The 18,583-nt window shown below is 38.3% G+C and overlaps 1 protein-coding gene across 1 annotated transcript in view; it reads left to right on the top strand.

The window, feature by feature from the left end:
- The window catches only part of RSPO2 (R-spondin 2), a 177,345-nt gene that overhangs the window by 114,955 nt on the left and 43,807 nt on the right, over nucleotides 1-18,583 (top strand). The window contains exons 4-5 of the mRNA XM_066372489.1: nucleotides 4,226-4,369; nucleotides 6,854-7,042. Of these exons, the coding sequence (XP_066228586.1) occupies nucleotides 4,226-4,369; nucleotides 6,854-7,042 (333 nt within the window). The remainder of the gene's footprint in view (nucleotides 1-4,225; nucleotides 4,370-6,853; nucleotides 7,043-18,583) is intronic.

Below are 18,583 nucleotides of genomic sequence, written 5' to 3'. Positions count from 1 at the left end.
CAGTTCAGGCAGGTGAATGTATGGCTGTGGACATTGGTTTTATGTTGTAGCAAAAAGTGACTGAGACCAGGAAGGTCAGCGGAGCCTCTGGTGATGTTGGGACAGGCACCAATCAAAGCTTCTGCTTAAATGCTTTATTGAATAAAAAATAATTTAGTTTTCCCCCTTATGATCTGAGTGAAAGAAAAGTGCTACTGAACATATGAAAGCAAAGGATCCTGTTAAGAGATGGTCAAATGACTGTGTAAGGTGAAGGCAGAAACACCTTCGACATTGTGAAGTAAGGGGAATACAGTGTGTCCGTAAAGTCATGGTGCACTTTTGACGGTCACAGGAAAGCAACAAAAGATGATAGAAATGTGAAATCTGCACCAAATAAAAGGAAAACCCTCCCAGTTTCTGTAGGATGATGTGGCAGCATGTGCGCATGCGCAGATGATGACGTAACACCATGTATACAGCGGAGCAGCCCACGGCCATGCCAGTCGAGATGTGGACGGTACAGAGGAAAGTTCAGTGTGTTCTGTGGCTCACTAAATTCGAATCCGTGACTAAAGTGCAACATGAATATCGGCGTGTTTATAACGAAGCGCCACCACATAGGAATAACATTACTCGGTTGGATAAGCAGTTGATGGAAACCGACAATTTGGTGGAGAAACCCCGTTCTGGTAGGCCATCAGTCAGTGACGAGTCTGTAGAGGCTATACTGGATAGCTACCTAAGGAGCCCTAAAAAATCTGTGCGTGAGCCCACATCAAACTGCACTGAATAGGTATGAAACTGGGAGAGTTTTCCTTTTATTTGGTGCAGATTTCACATTTTAAGCATCTTTTGTTGCTTTCCTGTGACCGGTCAAAAGTGCACCGTGACTTTACGGACACACTGTATCTTCATGCACCCAAATTTAGAGATATTTGGAATAGGATAATATTCCTTTATTCTTTAATGCCTTAAAAATCAAAATAATTTATTTTAGAATGTTAATCAAGTTTTATTTTCTGTAAATTCAAGTAAGTCACAAATGTATACTGCAATAACTTTGTGTTACTTTAATACTGAATGCATTATAATGATAAAATATTTCATATAATTCAGAAATAGATATTTTTTAACATCTCTCTCAAATTTACTTCCCCGAGCTACTTCATGTACACATATACACGTGCAAATGTGGTTTTATTGTGTCCTCTCCTAGCTACCCTGCAACTGCCTTCTTTCACTTACCTGTGGTGTTCATGCTTATTTTCAGTCATTGTTTATAATTCACCTCATGGTTTTTCATGGGGATAGTATTCTGTAATTTGAATGCATCAGATTTTTATTCTACTTAGCTTTGAAGACAGATAAGTTTTTTTCTAGCAGGATTTATGCCTAAAGAAGTCCTATGGGACTTTACAGAGAATGACAAGCATTTCAGAAGTTCCGTACTCTGTGAACTGGTATTAGGAGCATGGTGCCCAATGAGGAGAGGGGGTTATGGGTAACAATAAAGATCAGCAAAGGACCTTGTCAAATTAATTCCAAATGCTGATTGCTATAACTTTTTGGCTGCAAAGCTTGTTGGTGCGGGTCATGTTTTAAAGAAAAGTCAGACTTTCTAGATAACAATTGATTTATGAAGTGTATAGTCCTATTTTTAAAAAAATATACTTTGTTCTTTTCATCCTTTAGTTCTGTTTTATCTTTGGAATTTTTATCATTATTTCTTTGGAAATAATTTTGCAAACAGGAAGCGCTGCTTGCTTTTAAAAAAGAAGTAGCAAGAAAACCAACAGTTTGTGGACTTGATGGTCATATATTTTCACCATGATTAAGAAGGTTCTGACCAGCTATAGACCACTGTTTTGTTAAAATACACGTTCTAGCATTTAAGACTACAAATAAATCTTTTAAAGGGGTTGATAAAGTGTCCTGTGCCCACCATTCTCCCTAAAAGGAGCAATACTATAATTTGACTATGGGCTTTCACCCACACATGGCTGGTTTTCCCATTGTAAATATGGTAACATTTTAGAAGTTGAATTAACTGCTTCATGGTGGTCATTTCATACATGAAGACCCGTTTAGACTCAATATTCAATTGTAAAGAGTTGCCATTTTCTTTTTATAGGTCCAGAAACTGTCATTATTTGTAATACAATTTATTTTAGTAAAATGTATATTTTTTTAGCCTTTAATTCTACTTTCTGGTTTTATATTTCATAATTTTCAAAATTTTAATATTCAGTGATTTCATGTTTTGGTTACTATGTTCTATCCGTTATTTCTTTGATTGCAGGAACTATATATTTTAAAGCTTTTCTGAATCATTAAAGCTCCAAATATAGTACTGGCACTCAGAGGCTTGTTAAATGAACAAAAGCAATGCCATGGAGCTTTCATAGAGCGTTATATGCTGCTAATTACCATCAATTAAATCTGCTGCAAGTAATAATATACTATAATCTGTTGAAAACATGACCTTTCGATTAACCAATCCTCTAACCTTCTCTCCTTTCCTCTCTTTGAAGAGTGGTTTAGAGCTGTGTTTTTCAACTGCCGGTCCACAGATCAGGTCTGGCAGATATTTCGTGCTGGTCCACGAAAGAGTTAACCACTCTGATGTTGTGTGAAGATTACAGACCCAGTGATCTTAGTTGAATTCACTTACGCTCAATGTGATTTCTGCCTCAGCTGTCTCCAAAATTATTCTCCTGTTTTTACCAGTCCACAAAAGTGTAAAAAAGTTGAAAACCACTGGTTTAGAGTATATTTATTTTCACTGTGCAATCAGTTATCTCTGACCTATCAGGAAATATGACCTAGAAGCCAAAAGAAATTATTGCTTTTCTTTCCACCTTGTTGTAATATGTGTTGTTTAGTTGAAAAATACATGCTTCTAATTCATTATTGCTTCTCTGTGGGAACTACCGATTATGAGCCAGTCAATTTATGTATGTGTGTGTGTGTGTGTATACACACTTTTTTTGTGTGTGTGACAGAGAAAGAGAGAGACAGATAGGGACAGACAGACAGAAAGGGAGAGAGATGAGAAGCATAAATTCTTTGTTGTGGCACCTTAGTTGTTCATTGATTGCTTTCTCTATGTGCCTTGACCCGGGGGGGCTACAGCAGACCGAATGACCCCTTGTTCAAGCCAGCGACCTTGGGATCAAGCTGGTGAGCCTTGCTCAAACCAGACGAGCCCACGCTCAAGTCGGCAACCTTGAGGTTTTTGAACCTGGGTCCTCCAGGTCCCAGTCCGACGCTCTATCCACTGAGCCACCTCCTGGTCAGGCCAATTTATGTATATTATTAGAAGTTCTTATAACAGCCTTGTAATGTCAGTGACATCTTTGCTTTACACAGAAGGAAATAGAGGCTCAGAGAGGCACGCAGTTGTCCAGAGTCACAGAGCTGGTAAGGGCATATCTGGTGTTCCAACCCAGATGCAGGAGGCCTGAAAGTCCTGTTTCACAACCTGCTCCTAGTGAAATTCAGTTAGCAGATTAGAGAAAAAAAAAAACAGATGTAGGAGGCAATCTGTTTGGGGGCTTTCAGAACCCACTCAGCCACTACTGCCTGTATGACTTAATCTCTCTTAGCCTCAGGTTCCTTATTTGCAAAATAGGGATAGCACTGTCTGCATTGTAGGTTTATTATGAAGAGTAAATGAAGATGCATGTAAAGTCAAGTCAAGTCAAGTAAAGTAAAGTAAAGCCTTTGGCACATTGTGTTTTTTTTTAAAGATCTAAACCTCCCCTCCAAATTAAGAAACCGTCTGATGAAAGTAAATGCCAGCACTGACCAACATAAACAGAATTTTAATTTACTGTCCTGAAACAGAAGATACTGATTAGAGAATTCCCTTTGTATTTTCCACTGTAGGTCTTTTGATGAACAGAACAGATTTCAATCCCAGCAGCAATGTAATTTGTAGTGGGGGTGTTTTCTTTTTCTTTTAAATCATTTTTAATCCCATTTGGAGTTGCAAACATTTCTGAAGGGTCCCATGCTGCCGAGGGCTCAGGGCTGGAATTGTGTCTGGGTTTATTGATGTGGTAAGCTGTAGGAGTGATTTAGAATGAGAGGCCATCAGGGAACAAATGAGTTGAACACATATTTCTCTGACCACTAGAATTTCTATTGAGCTGACCGATGAGTTTGTGAAAGTTTTATTTGCAAAACAAGTGCAATGTCTCTGACTGAACTTTTCTCTTTTTCTCTTTAAAATTGTTTTTAGGATGCAGAATAGAAAACTGTGATTCTTGCTTTAGCAAAGACTTTTGTACCAAGTGCAAAGTAGGCTTTTATTTGCATAGAGGCCGTTGCTTTGATGAATGTCCAGATGGTTTTGCACCATTAGATGAAACCATGGAATGTGTGGGTGAGTAGTTTTTCGTGTAACTTTCAAACTACAACTTTTAACACCTGTTTCTTTAAAAAAAATGGCTGGATATATTTCACTTAAAAAAATTGGGTCTCTCGTTAATTAGAACTGAAAATTAAATTTTTTGCTGACTTTGAATTCTTTGGGCATAATGACATTGGGTAGTCTCATATATTACATCTTGTTGCAAATTTTACTAGTTGAACATTTGCTAGATTCAACTATTTAAAGGCTGATAGTACTTTTATCATATGAGTAATACAACTATTTCTTAATTATCTTAATAAATTATATTAGTATCTGTTAAGGAAAAACGAATTGTTTAAAACAAAAACAGTTTTCAAGCAGCACCCTGTACTTAATGATTCTTTCACTTTTGTTATGTATATTATCTTCTTAGCCATTTGTGTTTTAAAAATCAGTGGAAAGAAAGTGTTGTGCAAAACATATCTAGATTATTGACTGCATATTGCAAAGTGCGCTAAAATAATTTTATTAAATTTAGGTAGCAAGAATGCATAATTTAATATAACTGTAGATACCATTTGTAAGTAATAATGAATATACATTTTATAAATTTCACATTTTTGAGTGTTTGAAAAACACTTGCTTATACTACCTTTTCACTGTTTTTTTTTATTTTATTTTTCTGAAGCTGGAAACGGGGAGAGACAGTCAGACAGACTCCCGCATGCGCCCGACCGGGATCCACCCGGCACGCCCACCAGGGGCGAAGCTCTGCCCACCAGGGGGCGATGCTCTGCCCCTCCGGGGGGTCGCTCTGCCACCAGAGCCACTCTAGCGCCTGAGGCAGAGGCCAAGGAGCCATCCCCAGCGCCCGGGCCATCTTTGCTCCAATGGAGCCTTGGCTGCGGGAGGGGAAGAGAGAGACAGAGAGGAAGGAGGGGGGGTGGAGAAGCAAATGGGCGCTTCTCCTATGTGCCCTGGCCGGGAATCGAACCCGGGTCCCCCGCACGCCAGGCCGACGCTCTACCGCTGAGCCAACCGGCCAGGGCTCACTGTTTTTATATGGTTTTGTTTTTTATACTACTGATTAAAAGGTAAAGATCTGTCAGTACATACATTTTGATATGCCTGAATGTATTCTTAGATGTTAGGCGTTTTCACTGCTCCCATTCCTCTACCCCTACCCCTGACTTTTATTTGACATGTTATACATTGATATGATGTACAACAGAGCTTTGTAGTATAAGTGAGACTTTCCATTTCCTTGAAATGGAAACTTAAAAGAAAATTGAGAACATTTTCCTGCAGAAATATTGCTAAAAAGGTTTATAATTATATATTTGAAAGCTTGCAGAGAACACACATTTCAATAAGAGGCTTATGAAAAAATGTGTACTTATGTTCCTATTTATATGTGAGTGAATACATTCATACGGGCAACACCCTATTAAAAATAAGAAAGTCACTAGAAGAGCATATTGAGAATGTTGAGTTTGCTTTTGAGAGGCACGACCCACGCCCATTTCAAACGGTCAGTGGAAACTCTTATGAAACCCTTAAATATAAACAAATTACAAATCAAGTCCTATGCATTTCCCTGAATACAAATCTTTTTTTTTTTTCACCTGAATACAAATCTGGAATAGCTCTGAAAAATCTAAGAGTAACCATACATAATGCCTGCTAAGAGCTGAAATGCTGAAACATTGTGTGTGGACCCTGGGCCTGAGTCTTGACCTGGTTGTGTGAAGGGGGTTTTTAATGGTGAATTTGATGAGGAAGTTTAACTTTTCCTATTTTTTATCATTTATTTTTCATCCTCACTCCATGAGTTTGAGGATAGTGTAAACTCGCTGTATGAATTTTCTAAAAGGGGATGCTAAGAGTTGATATATAATCTAGGAAAATCATACATTTTTCAAATATCTGATCATACTTGTTTACTTTTCAAATTATAATAATGTATAGCACCATTTTAGGGAATTGTAAATACATATTGTGGTTCCCAGACAACTATAGAAATAAGTGAGATAATCTGAAAATGCAAAACAACCACCTTATCTTTTTTACCAAGTACTTACTTTCAAAAAAAAACTAATACACTCGTGAATTTCAGTGGGAGCATTTGAAATGAACCTGTAAAATTTTGTCTTCTGTCATGTATGAAAATACTATCTTCTGTGGTAGGTTTTAGTTGTTGAATCTTTTAGAGATTATATAATCTGGTGTTTTGAAGAATGGACCAGTAGCATCTCTTCAAAAAACAAAGACAAATAAAAAGTAATAGTTTTTAAATTACTTATGGGACAATTGTTGTAAATAAAATTAACCCTATGCATCAAAGAATTAAAGGTCCTGAAAGGTGAATATAGGTTTTTGAGGGTTGTACAAATTAATTTTTGGTATCTGGAGGTGGAGAGAGTGGGTGAAACACTGCTATATAAATTTAATGACAGTGGAGCAAGTGGATACCAAATTATTATCTGTGTTTGTATTTTTTTTAATCTTTATTAGAAGGATGTGAAGTTGGCCATTGGAGTGAATGGGGAACTTGTAGCAGAAATAATCGCACATGTGGATTTAAATGGGGTCTGGAAACCAGAACGCGGCAAATTGTTAAAAAACCAGCAAAAGACACAATACCATGTCCAACCATTGCTGAATCCAGGAGATGTAAGATGGCCATGAGGCACTGTCCTGGAGGTGAGTTTGAATCATCACTACCGCAGGCTATGGACTTTCTGCATTAGCCTCTTCCCTAACCACCTCCCTCCCAACACAGAGTCACGATCTTCGAAGGCAGCCTGCTAATGAAATGGGTCAGAGGGCAAAGTTCCACGTTGTACTGATTTAGAGATGGATGCCTAAATTGTGAAGAATATAAAGTGGATATTTTGTTTGCTTTCATGATATCTTTACAATCAGATGAGCTTTCGAAATTGAGATTTCTAAGTGTGTGTGTGTGTGTGTGTGTGTGTGTGTGTGTGTGTGTGTGTGTGTGAATGTGCCGTTAAAGTGGGTCTTATGAAATCAGGCTTTTGCAGATGCTGCTCTGAGGGAAGCAGCCAGCTTTCAGTTGAGAAGAGTTTAGATTAGAAAGGTTTATGGAATCTGTAAAATCCTCTGCATCATTACTAGTTGGAGATGACAACTTAAAATAAACTTGCCCAAAAATTGGGAGGAATAAACGCTGTCTTAATGTTACCACAATTAGCCGGTTCTCTTTGTTTTGATAATAATTTGTAGCAAACAGCTACTGGTATGTGTGTGTTTATTCATGTCTTTGTAGTAATTGTGCTGATTTGCAGTAATTATTCTGTAATAACAGGATTAGGCCCATTTACAAATTAGGGGACGCGTCCAGAGCTCAGGTGCTGGCTGAAGCAGAGTCAGTCTGTTTGAAATGTAGTTCTCAGCGCCGTCCCCGTGGCTCTTAAAGCACAGTCGCTTGTTACGGTTTATTTTCTCGCTGACGGATGCCGCGTTACCAGAGATGAAGCTGGAGTGTTTCTAGTCCACAACATAGAAAAGCAAAAAAGAAAGCTGCATTTGGAAAATTGCCCCAGAAAATAATCAGAACTTTTGTATGCCTTTATTTTTGCTGTGGTGGTGCATAGTTTTTCAGCTTTGTGGTTATAGGCCAGAGAGAGAATATATCTCTGCTTAAAATGGATTTATATCCGTATTATGCTGCCTCATAGAGAATGTCTATGATCCGTGGAGGAAGACAAACGTTTAAGACTCAAAGACTCCAGTCGGCCTTTGAGAACTATTAGATCCAGATTCAGAAGCTACTATTAGGAAAGCAGCTTTTCCTCTTGAATTAGTTTTGCTTTGCTTTGCTGGGTCTTTGAAACAAAGTTTTTTGGATTCGCTTTTCACTAACAAGGATGGTTTTGTTCACTTAAACTGGGTATTTTTCAGTCAAAATATGAGAAAATATTTTCTTACAAAACTAATAAGCCACTTCTTGGATAGCTGAAAGCATTTAACCTGCAACCTTGTACCTAAAAACAAACCTGATGTATTCAGGTATTGGAAATAAAGACTTCCTTTGTTGTATATTGTTTATATAACTCCCCTCCCCCCATTTCTCTTCCAGCAATATGGTCCCCCAATTGTGGTTTACGTTAATAGCAAAAAATTAACCTGAAAATGCTCCTATAACAAACATGCTTATGTGTAACAAAAGCCAGAATATTCCTCTCTCCTCCCAAATGATTTTGACCTAGCCCTAGTCTTGCTTGAGAATTTTGTAGATAACAGCTAGATTGTTAGCCTGGAATGTTTATTGCACTCATAGTCTTTGTGCTACCAACAACAGTATGCTGTCTTATAGAGTTCAGCCTGACACTATCAGCAATTCAAATTATGCCAAAGCAAATGCTTATGTGTCATCTGTTAATATTCTCTTTTTGATAACCAGGAATGAACTCTAATTTAATTCATATCTAGGTTTAATCAAATATTATTTACTAGGAGAAACTGGCTATTGTTCTAATCCCCAAATTTACATTTTCAGTTCAATAAATTCAATTTTTAGATTGCCTTTAAAGTTAGTAAGTCTAAAAAGTTAGACGGAAATTTGTTTTATGTTTTATGTAAAGAAAGCTACAATAGAATTGTTGATTAGAGATGGAAAATTACTCTGCAATAAAATAACTTCTATTTAAAAATGTAAGAAATTAAAACTAGAAAATTAATTTTGGAACTTGAGCACCAATTGACAAAAATTGGCATAACTTCCAGTGGAGTATCTCACCTTGCCTCAGGTGAGAGAGCAAAACGTTCCTTTCTTCAGTAGGTCACGGTGATTAATGGGAGAATGGAGAAGAAAACCACTTCATCCCATTTTACATCTTGATTTGATTTTAGTGATCTGCTTTGACAAGCCATGCAAAAATGTAAGTCGTAATCAGGTTGGGAATACAGGCATTTTTCAGATCTTTCCAACATATGTATGGATTTTTCTCCTGTTGGAGCCAGTCTTAACCTGATTGCACACACACGCAGCCTTAACCTCCTTCACACTAAAGCACCAGCACATGAAAATCAGCTGCTTTTAATTACTGGAAGGCAGGAGTTAGAGGTCAGCAGAATGGAATAGTCACAAAGTGTAGAAGATATTACATGAAAAACTATTAGAAATAAGAAAATAAATGAATGCAATATTAAAAAAAAATAATAAAACACAGTGTAATGCTTCATCCTATTTTCCCCTTAATGGTCACATGCTTTTTTGCTTTTTGAAAAAAGAAAGATTATCTGAAAATAGTCTAAGTCGTAGATTGATTTACACTTGAAGTGACTTGGTGTTTCTTCCCAAATTTTTCTTTTTAGTTAGTTATCTTTTCTTTCATTTCTGATGACAATAACCTGTAGAGTTTCTTGGGTTTTTCTGACAGTCATTTTCAGGATTCTGTTCTGGTGATCAGGAGAGTTGAGTCTCTGTACCCTGTCAAGTCATTCATTCTGTGACCCTTGGCAAGTCACTTAACCTCTTTTGGCTGCTATTTCCTCATTTGTAAATTGGATGGTATTAGGGTAGATGAGCTCTAAGATCCAGTCCACTTCCAAAATCCAGTGAGCCTGAAATTAATTGTCAGAAGATATGAATAAGTTCTGTGGTTGTCACAGGAAGGGTGAAGAAGAGACACATAAGCCCGAACACAATTTTAGAACCAAAGAACTGAACACTTTTTCAGTAGCTGCACTGGGCCTTTGCTAAGCCTTTCACATCTGGCAGCTCCCACCCTTTCTCTTCCTTCTCTTCCCTTCTCACAGGTAGTCAGCCTTCAAAGGCTATGCAAGACTCTTTAAATCCACATATGACCTGTGGTTTACCTACCAAGAGAGCAGGGAGACAAAGAAAGAGGAAAAAGAGAAGAGCTTAAATGACCATGAAAAAAAAGAAAAAGAAAGATGGATAGTGAGTGAGAGAAAAATTATATCAAACAGTGAATATAGGAAACAAGGGGGAAAAGAATGGACTACTTAAAAATGAAGGCTGTACTCACTGCAGATATAATGTCTTCCCTTCCATCCACCCTGAGCACATCAAGTACTAGAACTCACAATGTTGGGACTAATTTATTCTATTAATATATAATCTGCATCTTTAAATGAAAGGAATTTCAAGTCTGAATGAGGGTGTATATTAGGCAATATAGTAACAGGAAAATACAGACATGCTACTATTATATATTTAAATGACATTAGAAGAACAAAATCATATTTGTGGAGGTGCAAAGTTGGAAGACACTCATTGTACAGGGGAAAATGTTGACCTTTGAAGTGGTTGTAATCTTTCACTCTTTCACAGGATTGGCCAACACAACCTTGACCTGAAATAGTCTGTCTTGTCCACATGGGACTCATTACTTTGTAAGGTCTCATGACAACTACTTTTAATTTATTCATTAGATATTCCTTGAGTATGGCTGTGTACCAATCATTTGGTCTAGGCATAATATTGAGTCCTTATAGAGGTTTTTAAATTTATTTTATTAAATGAGAGGCAGGGAGGCAGGGAGACAGACTCCTGCATGCACTGCAACCAGGATCCACCTGGGCAAGCTCCCTACAGGGTGATGCTCTGTGCATCTGGGCTGCTGTTCCATTGCTTGGCAACCAAGCTACTTCAGCGCCTGAAGCAAGGCCATAGAGCCATCCTCAGCGCCTGGTGCCAATTTGCTCAAACCATTTGAGCCATGGGTGTGGGAAGGGAAAAGAAAGAGAAAGAGAGAGAAGTGGGGCAGGGGTGGAGAAGCAGATGGTTGCTTCTCCTGTGTGCCCTGACCGAGAATTGAACCTAGGACTTCCACATGCTACGCTGATGCTCTACCGTTGAGCCAACTGGCCAGGGCATATAGAGGTTTTTTTCTAATGGCAATAATGAAGTATATGAGTGCAGAGTTTCATGTGGAGATAGAGGCTATGAAGAAAAATAAAGCAGGGTAAGGAGCCAGTGAAAAAGTTGGTTGGGAGTGTTTGTTTTATGTAAGGTATTCAGGGGAGTTGAGGGAGTAACATTTGATAAGAGATCTGAATGAAGGAGATATTTTGATAGGCCTGAAAGGAAACTGTTTAGGTACTGACTCAATGGCTATGTTTTGTGACTCTCTCCATCTTCCCACTGTACATTAGAGAGGAAGAAGGAGCTGAGGTTTAGGAAGGCTCTGACTGATCCAAGGTGATACATAGCAAGTTTCTAGTGGAAGAGCCAAGAGTAGGACCAATGTTTTGCTACCTAGGAAACACAGCTTTTCCTGTGCCTTTTCCTTGTTCCTTATAATAAAAATCAAAGATAAAGCCATGGTGTCTATCATTGAAGTAGCCAACTTTAAACTGTTTCTCCTTCCAAAAGACACATCATTTTACTTTTGCTCTACAAAAACTTTTAGAAAACGTGGCACCCTGTCATCACCACCCCCTCCCAACTTCTTCTAACTTGAAAGAGCTAGTGGAACACACCCCAAAGGTCATTTCAGAAATGCCGAAGTGTTGAGCCACCCACTGGCTTTGCTTTGGTTCAGTTGCCCCTTCTAAGACCCTTCTTCTATAATTTAATGTCATTGGTCCTTAGTTTTTTTTTGGAAAAATAAGAGTGACTTCAAATTGTTCTTTCCATCCTTAGTCTTTCAAATTCCCCCTCTAGCTGAGGCTGCCTGGTGTTGAGTCACATCCAGCATTCATCTCTATTCCCTGCCTCCCTGGTCTGCAAGAGAACGCTGGGATCCGAGCCCACCCCCACATCTAGTAGCTCTGTGCCCAGCATGGTTTTCCTCTTTCTGACACATTGAAGCACTCAGACTGTTGAAGTAATTTAGGTGATGCTTTGGCATATGCTCAGATAGCTTTTCGTCCCTTTGGCTCATGGCTGCCTAAATTCATCGTACCGCAGTTGTTAGTAATAATATAGCGCAATTCCTTAAGCCTTAATCGTATTTTCTCAGGAGTGTGCTAAAATTTAAATATGTAATCTCCTACCACACACTGTTTTAATGGGGAAATATGAGACCTTGTTTAACCATTATCTATTTTTTTAAAGTGGCTTTTAATTGGATAAGAAACAAAAGAAAATATATATTATTTAGCAACTTAGACCCTATATTTCTGCAAACATCTGCTTTTTAATAGACAATAGTAACAAGACCTCTGTAATCTTTGTTTTCTGTGTATAAATTGACAGCAACATGTGGACTAGGTATTAGATAATGTAAGATGGTTGTAGATTGTGATGGATTAAACAGAGTAGGAAATAAGCACATTTCCAGTAGGATAAGGGTCAAGAAAATATGCTTTAGACATATGTTCTTTATTTCTGTACATTTTGTTTACATTTGAGTTGCAATTTATGAGGCCTGTTTTATACATGCCAACCTCAAGAATAGTTTAGACAGGATAAGAGTAAAAGCTCTTTTCTTTTGAAATTTTCAGAGTTGTCAGGAATGTAAATATTGAAATTCTTCTTCATTTTTTTTAGCGAGCGAGAGAGAGACAGATAGACAGACAGGAAGGGAGAAAGATGAGAAGCATCAACTTGTTGGGGCACCTTAGTTGTTCATTGATAGCTTTCTCATATGTGCCTTGACTAGGGGGCTACAGTTAGAGACCTTGAGCTTCAAGCCAGTGACCTCTGGTTTCAAGCCAGCAACCCTATGCTCAAGCCGGATACCTTGGGGCTTTGAACCTGGATCCTTAGTGTCCCAGGTTGATGCTCTGTCCACAGCACTACTGCCTGGTCAGGCACTACTAAAATTTTTATATGAAGAAGACAACATCTAAAAAAAGGAAATTTGTGTAGCCCTTCTGTTTGCTATGCTAAACATTTCATTATTTTTAAAATCAGTGATTTGTGTTAGTCACTTTAAGCAAATTGTACTATTTCTCAGGTACTCTGGCTACATGGCAACTAATAGTAACGTTTATTTTATAATGATTATAAACTGAGAGTCACCCATAAGCAGCCACATTTTAAATGCTAATGTAAAGTTAGTATATTAAATTGATGTTTAGCAAAGATCTACCTGCCTGTAAACATTTCTTTCGGTGGCTAAAGTGTCCAAAATTCCTTCTTCAATGATCTTAACCCAACTTTAGACAGCGTCTGGGAAAGTATGCCCACCCTCTCTGTGCCCCCTACCCACCACATTTAATTTTTTTCACTTGTTTGCTGGAAAGAGGATAGGTGATAACTACTCATACTTGGCAGTGGTGATGTTTTGCTGTTTTGTTTTTCTGGGTTTTTATTTTAGCAGTGATTTCTTTCAGATCTACCAGTTGTCACATTTCCGAGGGTCAGGGTCTGAGGAAGTGGAGGAGCAGAAAAGTGGGCTCCGATGTGGCGCGCATGGGAGGTCATGAAATGTGCAGGGAGGGCAAAGCTAAGTGCAGCCTTGGGCTTAGACGTGGAAATCCTGGGGCGTGCGAAGCACCCATCACAGGGAGGCCGAGGGCGGGCTGAAGGACCACCGCTTCCCTGTTTCATTTTGAGCCTGTCCTGGTGCCAGCCCAGCTTGCCCGAGGGGCCAGAGAGCAAGCAAGTGAAAGATGCCACACCTTTGTGCCATTCTCTACCACTCCATCTGGAGTCTCTGCGAGGCCCGTTTAATTACAGTCTGGGGCAGCATGTCCTCGTCTCTTTTATGGGTACTTGTAAAAGGATTTCTCAACTGCATATGCCACTGAAGGCCTGTCATTCTGCATGCAACAAGGCAAGGACAGGAAAATTCCAGAGGGCCCTTTCTTTTATGAATTTTACACAGCAGTAAGCTACTCTGATCTTAATGTAAAATATATAAAACAATTTTTACAATACTCTAAAATAAAAACAACTTTAATAGGACACACATGGTTTCAGGGGTGGATTTTACCCCCTCATTTACAGGGGACTTTTTTTTTTTCTTATGAGATAAGAGAGTTTCAAATAGAAATTCCCTAATGATTTCTTAGAACAACTTATTTTTCTCGTCAGACACATCTTTGGGACTTTCACTGGTGTTGATAAAAGGCGCAGCAGTTTGCTCATTGAGATTTCCTGTAAATTTTTCTCCAGCTACTGGAATGACCTAGAGCAGTACGTGTGGATGGCCTCCAGGACCAGGAGGCAGGAAAAGACCATTTTCATGGAAATAATGACCAACTTTTACTAAAATCCCAGTGTGATTTATGTTGTCATCATACAGAAGTGCTTAGGATGATAAAGTTATTTGTGCATTAGAGAGGGCCAAAAAGGTTCAGATGGCAAAAGTTATTACAATTAATTTAAACTAAGAATAAAAAGGCAAGAGATTTCGCTTTGCCACTGACCTGTTTATATATATAATACTTGGACCTAATGTATCTGTGTGTCTGTATTATTTCACAGATATTTAATAATTGTTGTTATGCCCTTATATTCTGCCTAATACTCAGATTTAATAACTGAATATAAAAGGATATTTAATAACATGTGAAAAAAAACCAAATTTAAAAGATTAGAACTAGGAAAACTTAGACTCAGAAATGACAAAATAGAGCATACGAATATGTATTGGTTGAAATAATTGGGCTAAAAATTTGGACTTGGGCTCCTTACCAGGCAAAGGGGAGAGTAGATATGGTTCTTTCTCTTCTTACTTATAATAAGTGATTAATTATGAAATAGAATAACAGTTTTATAACAGCTTTTAAAGGAATAAAGCACCATATGCATATGTACCTATATACACACAGCACATATATACGTATAAACAAATATGTGACTATATACACACGTAAATGCATAACACACATATACACAGGACATATATTAATACTCATTCCAATTTCAGACACATTCAAGTGTTTGAATGTGTGTGGGAGTGATGGGTTCTACATCGTAGAACTGAGGAAATTCATGATAATTCTCAGAGAAAAGAAAACATTCTAATTCCTTAGGGAGACACATTCTAAACATATTTCTCAGATGGGGAGCTATGAGAAATATGGGGGGACAGTATCTTCAGCAACATCTGTATAATAAATGCATGTTTCCAGCGGCAGAAGGCAGCTTGGGAGGGCTTATCCCTCAATGAAAGCTGAAGGTATAATTGTGAACATGGCTTGATTGATAGAGGGTTGGGCAACATGGAATCAGGACTTTTCGACTTACCTCTGACTTACTTTTCGATTCTCTTAGTGAATATAGAACTCCTGCTCTCTAGCGAATCTAGAAAATGTACATTTGTACTGAGGGTCAGTTACCCTTTGAACTTGTGCTGTCTTTTCTACATACTACTATTCTTAAGTATGATCAGAAGTCGCATGTTTAGATGCAGAGTTATTTCTGGTGATTATTTCAAGTCCAGCAGTAATCTTTTAAATAACCTTTTGTGATTTTTGTTTCTGCTCCAAGACTGGCCTTTAAGTATTTAATCTGGAAAAACTATTCAATATGAGAACCACATGATTTTGAGTAAATACTGAGTTGAATTGACTTTACTAAAATATATTACAAGGTGTTAATTCCTTTTTTGAACCTACCTGTCCAATACAATTCAGGTAGTAAATATTAGAGCTGAATTTCCAATGCAATCTATAATTTTCCCACTGCCATGTCTGTAGGTTTATCAAACCAATTATTTAACATCTATTAATTCTTGTGTTCTAAAGGCATAGGCTAATTGGGAGCGGAGAAGATATAGACAAAAGAGTTTGTAGTCTAATAGGGAAGGAGAAAATGGGCATTACAGAATTAAAGAAGCAGAATTGTATTTGTAAATGTGAATAAGTATTGTTACAGGTACTGAGATTATAGGGGAAAGTATTGTTTTTTAGTTGTTGTGGCTGAGGAAAACTTCCTGAAGAGCAAAACTTATAGGAGCAAAACATGTTTAAGAAATGGAGAAGATTTGCCTGACCAAGTAGTGGTGCAGTGGATAGAGTGTCAAACTGAGACACAGAGGACACAGGTTCGAAACCCCGAGGTCGCCAGCTTGAGCATAGGCTCATCTGGTTTGAGCAAGGCTCACCAGCTTGAGCCCAACGTCGCTGGCTTGAGCAAGGGGTCACTTTGTCTGCTATAGCCCCCAGGTCAAGGTACATATGAGGAAGCAATCAATGAGAAACTAAGATGCTGCAGCGAAGAACTGATGCTTCTCATCTCTCTCCGTTCCTGTCTGTCTCTATCTGACTCTTTCTCTGTCTCTCTCTGACCCTGTCACACACACATATACACACACACACATACAAAAAAAAATGGAGAAGATTTTTTTAGAAAGAATATTGTGGGGAAAGGTGTAGATGTCAAAACATGCTCTTCGTGTCCCAGACGGGTGAGTAGAGAGCCTGTTGGAAGCTCAGAGTTTGTGAATGACTGTCGAAGGAGCTCACAGCAAAAATAGAAGTTGCACACTGATTGTGAAGTGCTTCTGTGGAGAGGATTTTGTTTAATTTTTATTTATTTATTTTTTACAGAGACAGAGAGTGAGTCAGAGAGAGGGATAGACAGGGACAGACAGACAGGAATGGAGAGAGATGAGAAGCATCAATCATTAGTTTTTCATTGCGCGTTGCAATATCTTAGTTGTTCATTGATTGCTTTCTCATATGTGCCTTGACCGCGGGCTTTCAGCAGACTGAGTAACCCCTTGCTGGAGCCAGTGACCTTGGGTTCAAGCTGGTGGGCTTTTTCCTGAAACCAGATGAGCCCTCACACAAGCTGGCGACCTCAGGGTCTTGAACCTGGGTCCTCTGCATCCCAGTCCGACGCTCTATCCACTGCGCCACCGCCTGGTCAGGCTGAAGAGGATTTTGAATTTTACCTGTACACTGTGGACAGCAGCAACAGTAAACTCACCTCTTCCGCCACCATTAACCTGGCTCAGTCATTCTACAACCTTCCTGCCTTTCAACAATTGAGCTTGCTCCGTACGAGGCCCTATGTTAATCAGGATACTTAACCATCCCAGTCATTTTTAGAACTTACTGTGTCAGATTTACCACCTAGATTACACTGTGAATGAGGTGAAATGAATTCAACTTTGAATATGCTGACATCTGTTAGGGGACTTCTGAGCATGGCGATATTTTAGTAGAATGCTGATTGAAGATAGAAGTGACTGGGGTAGTGGTGGTAAGGTATACGAAGGTGTAGGGGCAGCTCTTTAAGCAGAGTCTGAGTTTGGGAGAATTACCAAAGAATACTGACACATTCTGATGTTTATGCATTTTTCTGTTATGCTTGCTTGTCTGAAGAGTACAAAATTTTGCCTTGACTTGCAGTCCACTACGACCCTTGTATCTTTTTTTCTGCCAACTTTCTAAGCCAAGCCAAACCCCAGTTTTATTTGTGCAGTTCATTTATTTATTTTTTATATTGAGGCACATTTTGCATTTATCCTAACAACTATATTTGCTTCCTAACAACTATTTCCATACGCCATTTACCAAGACTCAGAGATGTATTATTTCCTATTTTCTAGCTTACAATATTAACTTTTAAAATGGTTGATTTTTTTTTTATCAGTCAGCTTGGAGTACTGTGAAAATTTAAAGCACACAAATCTTATTCAGATCAACAATGAAATGTTTCTACAGGGTCCAATTTTAATCGTATACCTCAGGTGGGTTTGTTTATAGCATGTTGTTTAATAGTAGCTGCCTGGCATATTGGGTTGAGAAGGATTCTGTGTTAAATGCTGTCTTCCAAAAAAAGTGTATAGTTATCAATTTGTATTGTTGGCAGCATTGGGTGAAAGCAATGTTTATCATGTATTTGTTCCCCATTAATTCTAATCCTTCCACCTACTCTGTTCATGTGACTCTTTCTCCCACCTTCCCTCCAAGCCACCCCCTCCACCTCCCAATACACACTTGAATGTATTTGGAAAACAGTCATTGGCTTCTATTTTATACCTTCAGTGATGTTGGATGATTGTATATTGGAAAAATAGTGTAAAAAGTTGTAAATTTGTTGCATACATGTCTTGGTCAATTGTTGGTTGAAAACATTGGGAAAATTACTTCATTTCCAAAGGTTTATGAAAGGCAGATATGTCACAAGATTGTTATGAGGAGTAAATAAGCAATTTGCATGTATGCAAATAGGTACGATTACATTATTGTGCTGCATTGTCTTGTAATTTTGTTGTTAATTCTGCTATATCATCCATTCTTTCCATGGCAGGCTTACTCTTGTCTCCTTGCTTTTTTTTTTTTTTTTTTTGCCCACTTTATGGCTTCATTCAGATGTAAATCATCTTCCATGTGAGCCCCAGTCTC

Source organism: Saccopteryx leptura, chromosome 3 (genome assembly GCF_036850995.1).
Source record: "Saccopteryx leptura isolate mSacLep1 chromosome 3, mSacLep1_pri_phased_curated, whole genome shotgun sequence".
Taxonomy (NCBI): Eukaryota; Metazoa; Chordata; class Mammalia; order Chiroptera; family Emballonuridae; genus Saccopteryx; species Saccopteryx leptura.
This window is presented reverse-complemented; position numbering and strand designations above follow the sequence as displayed.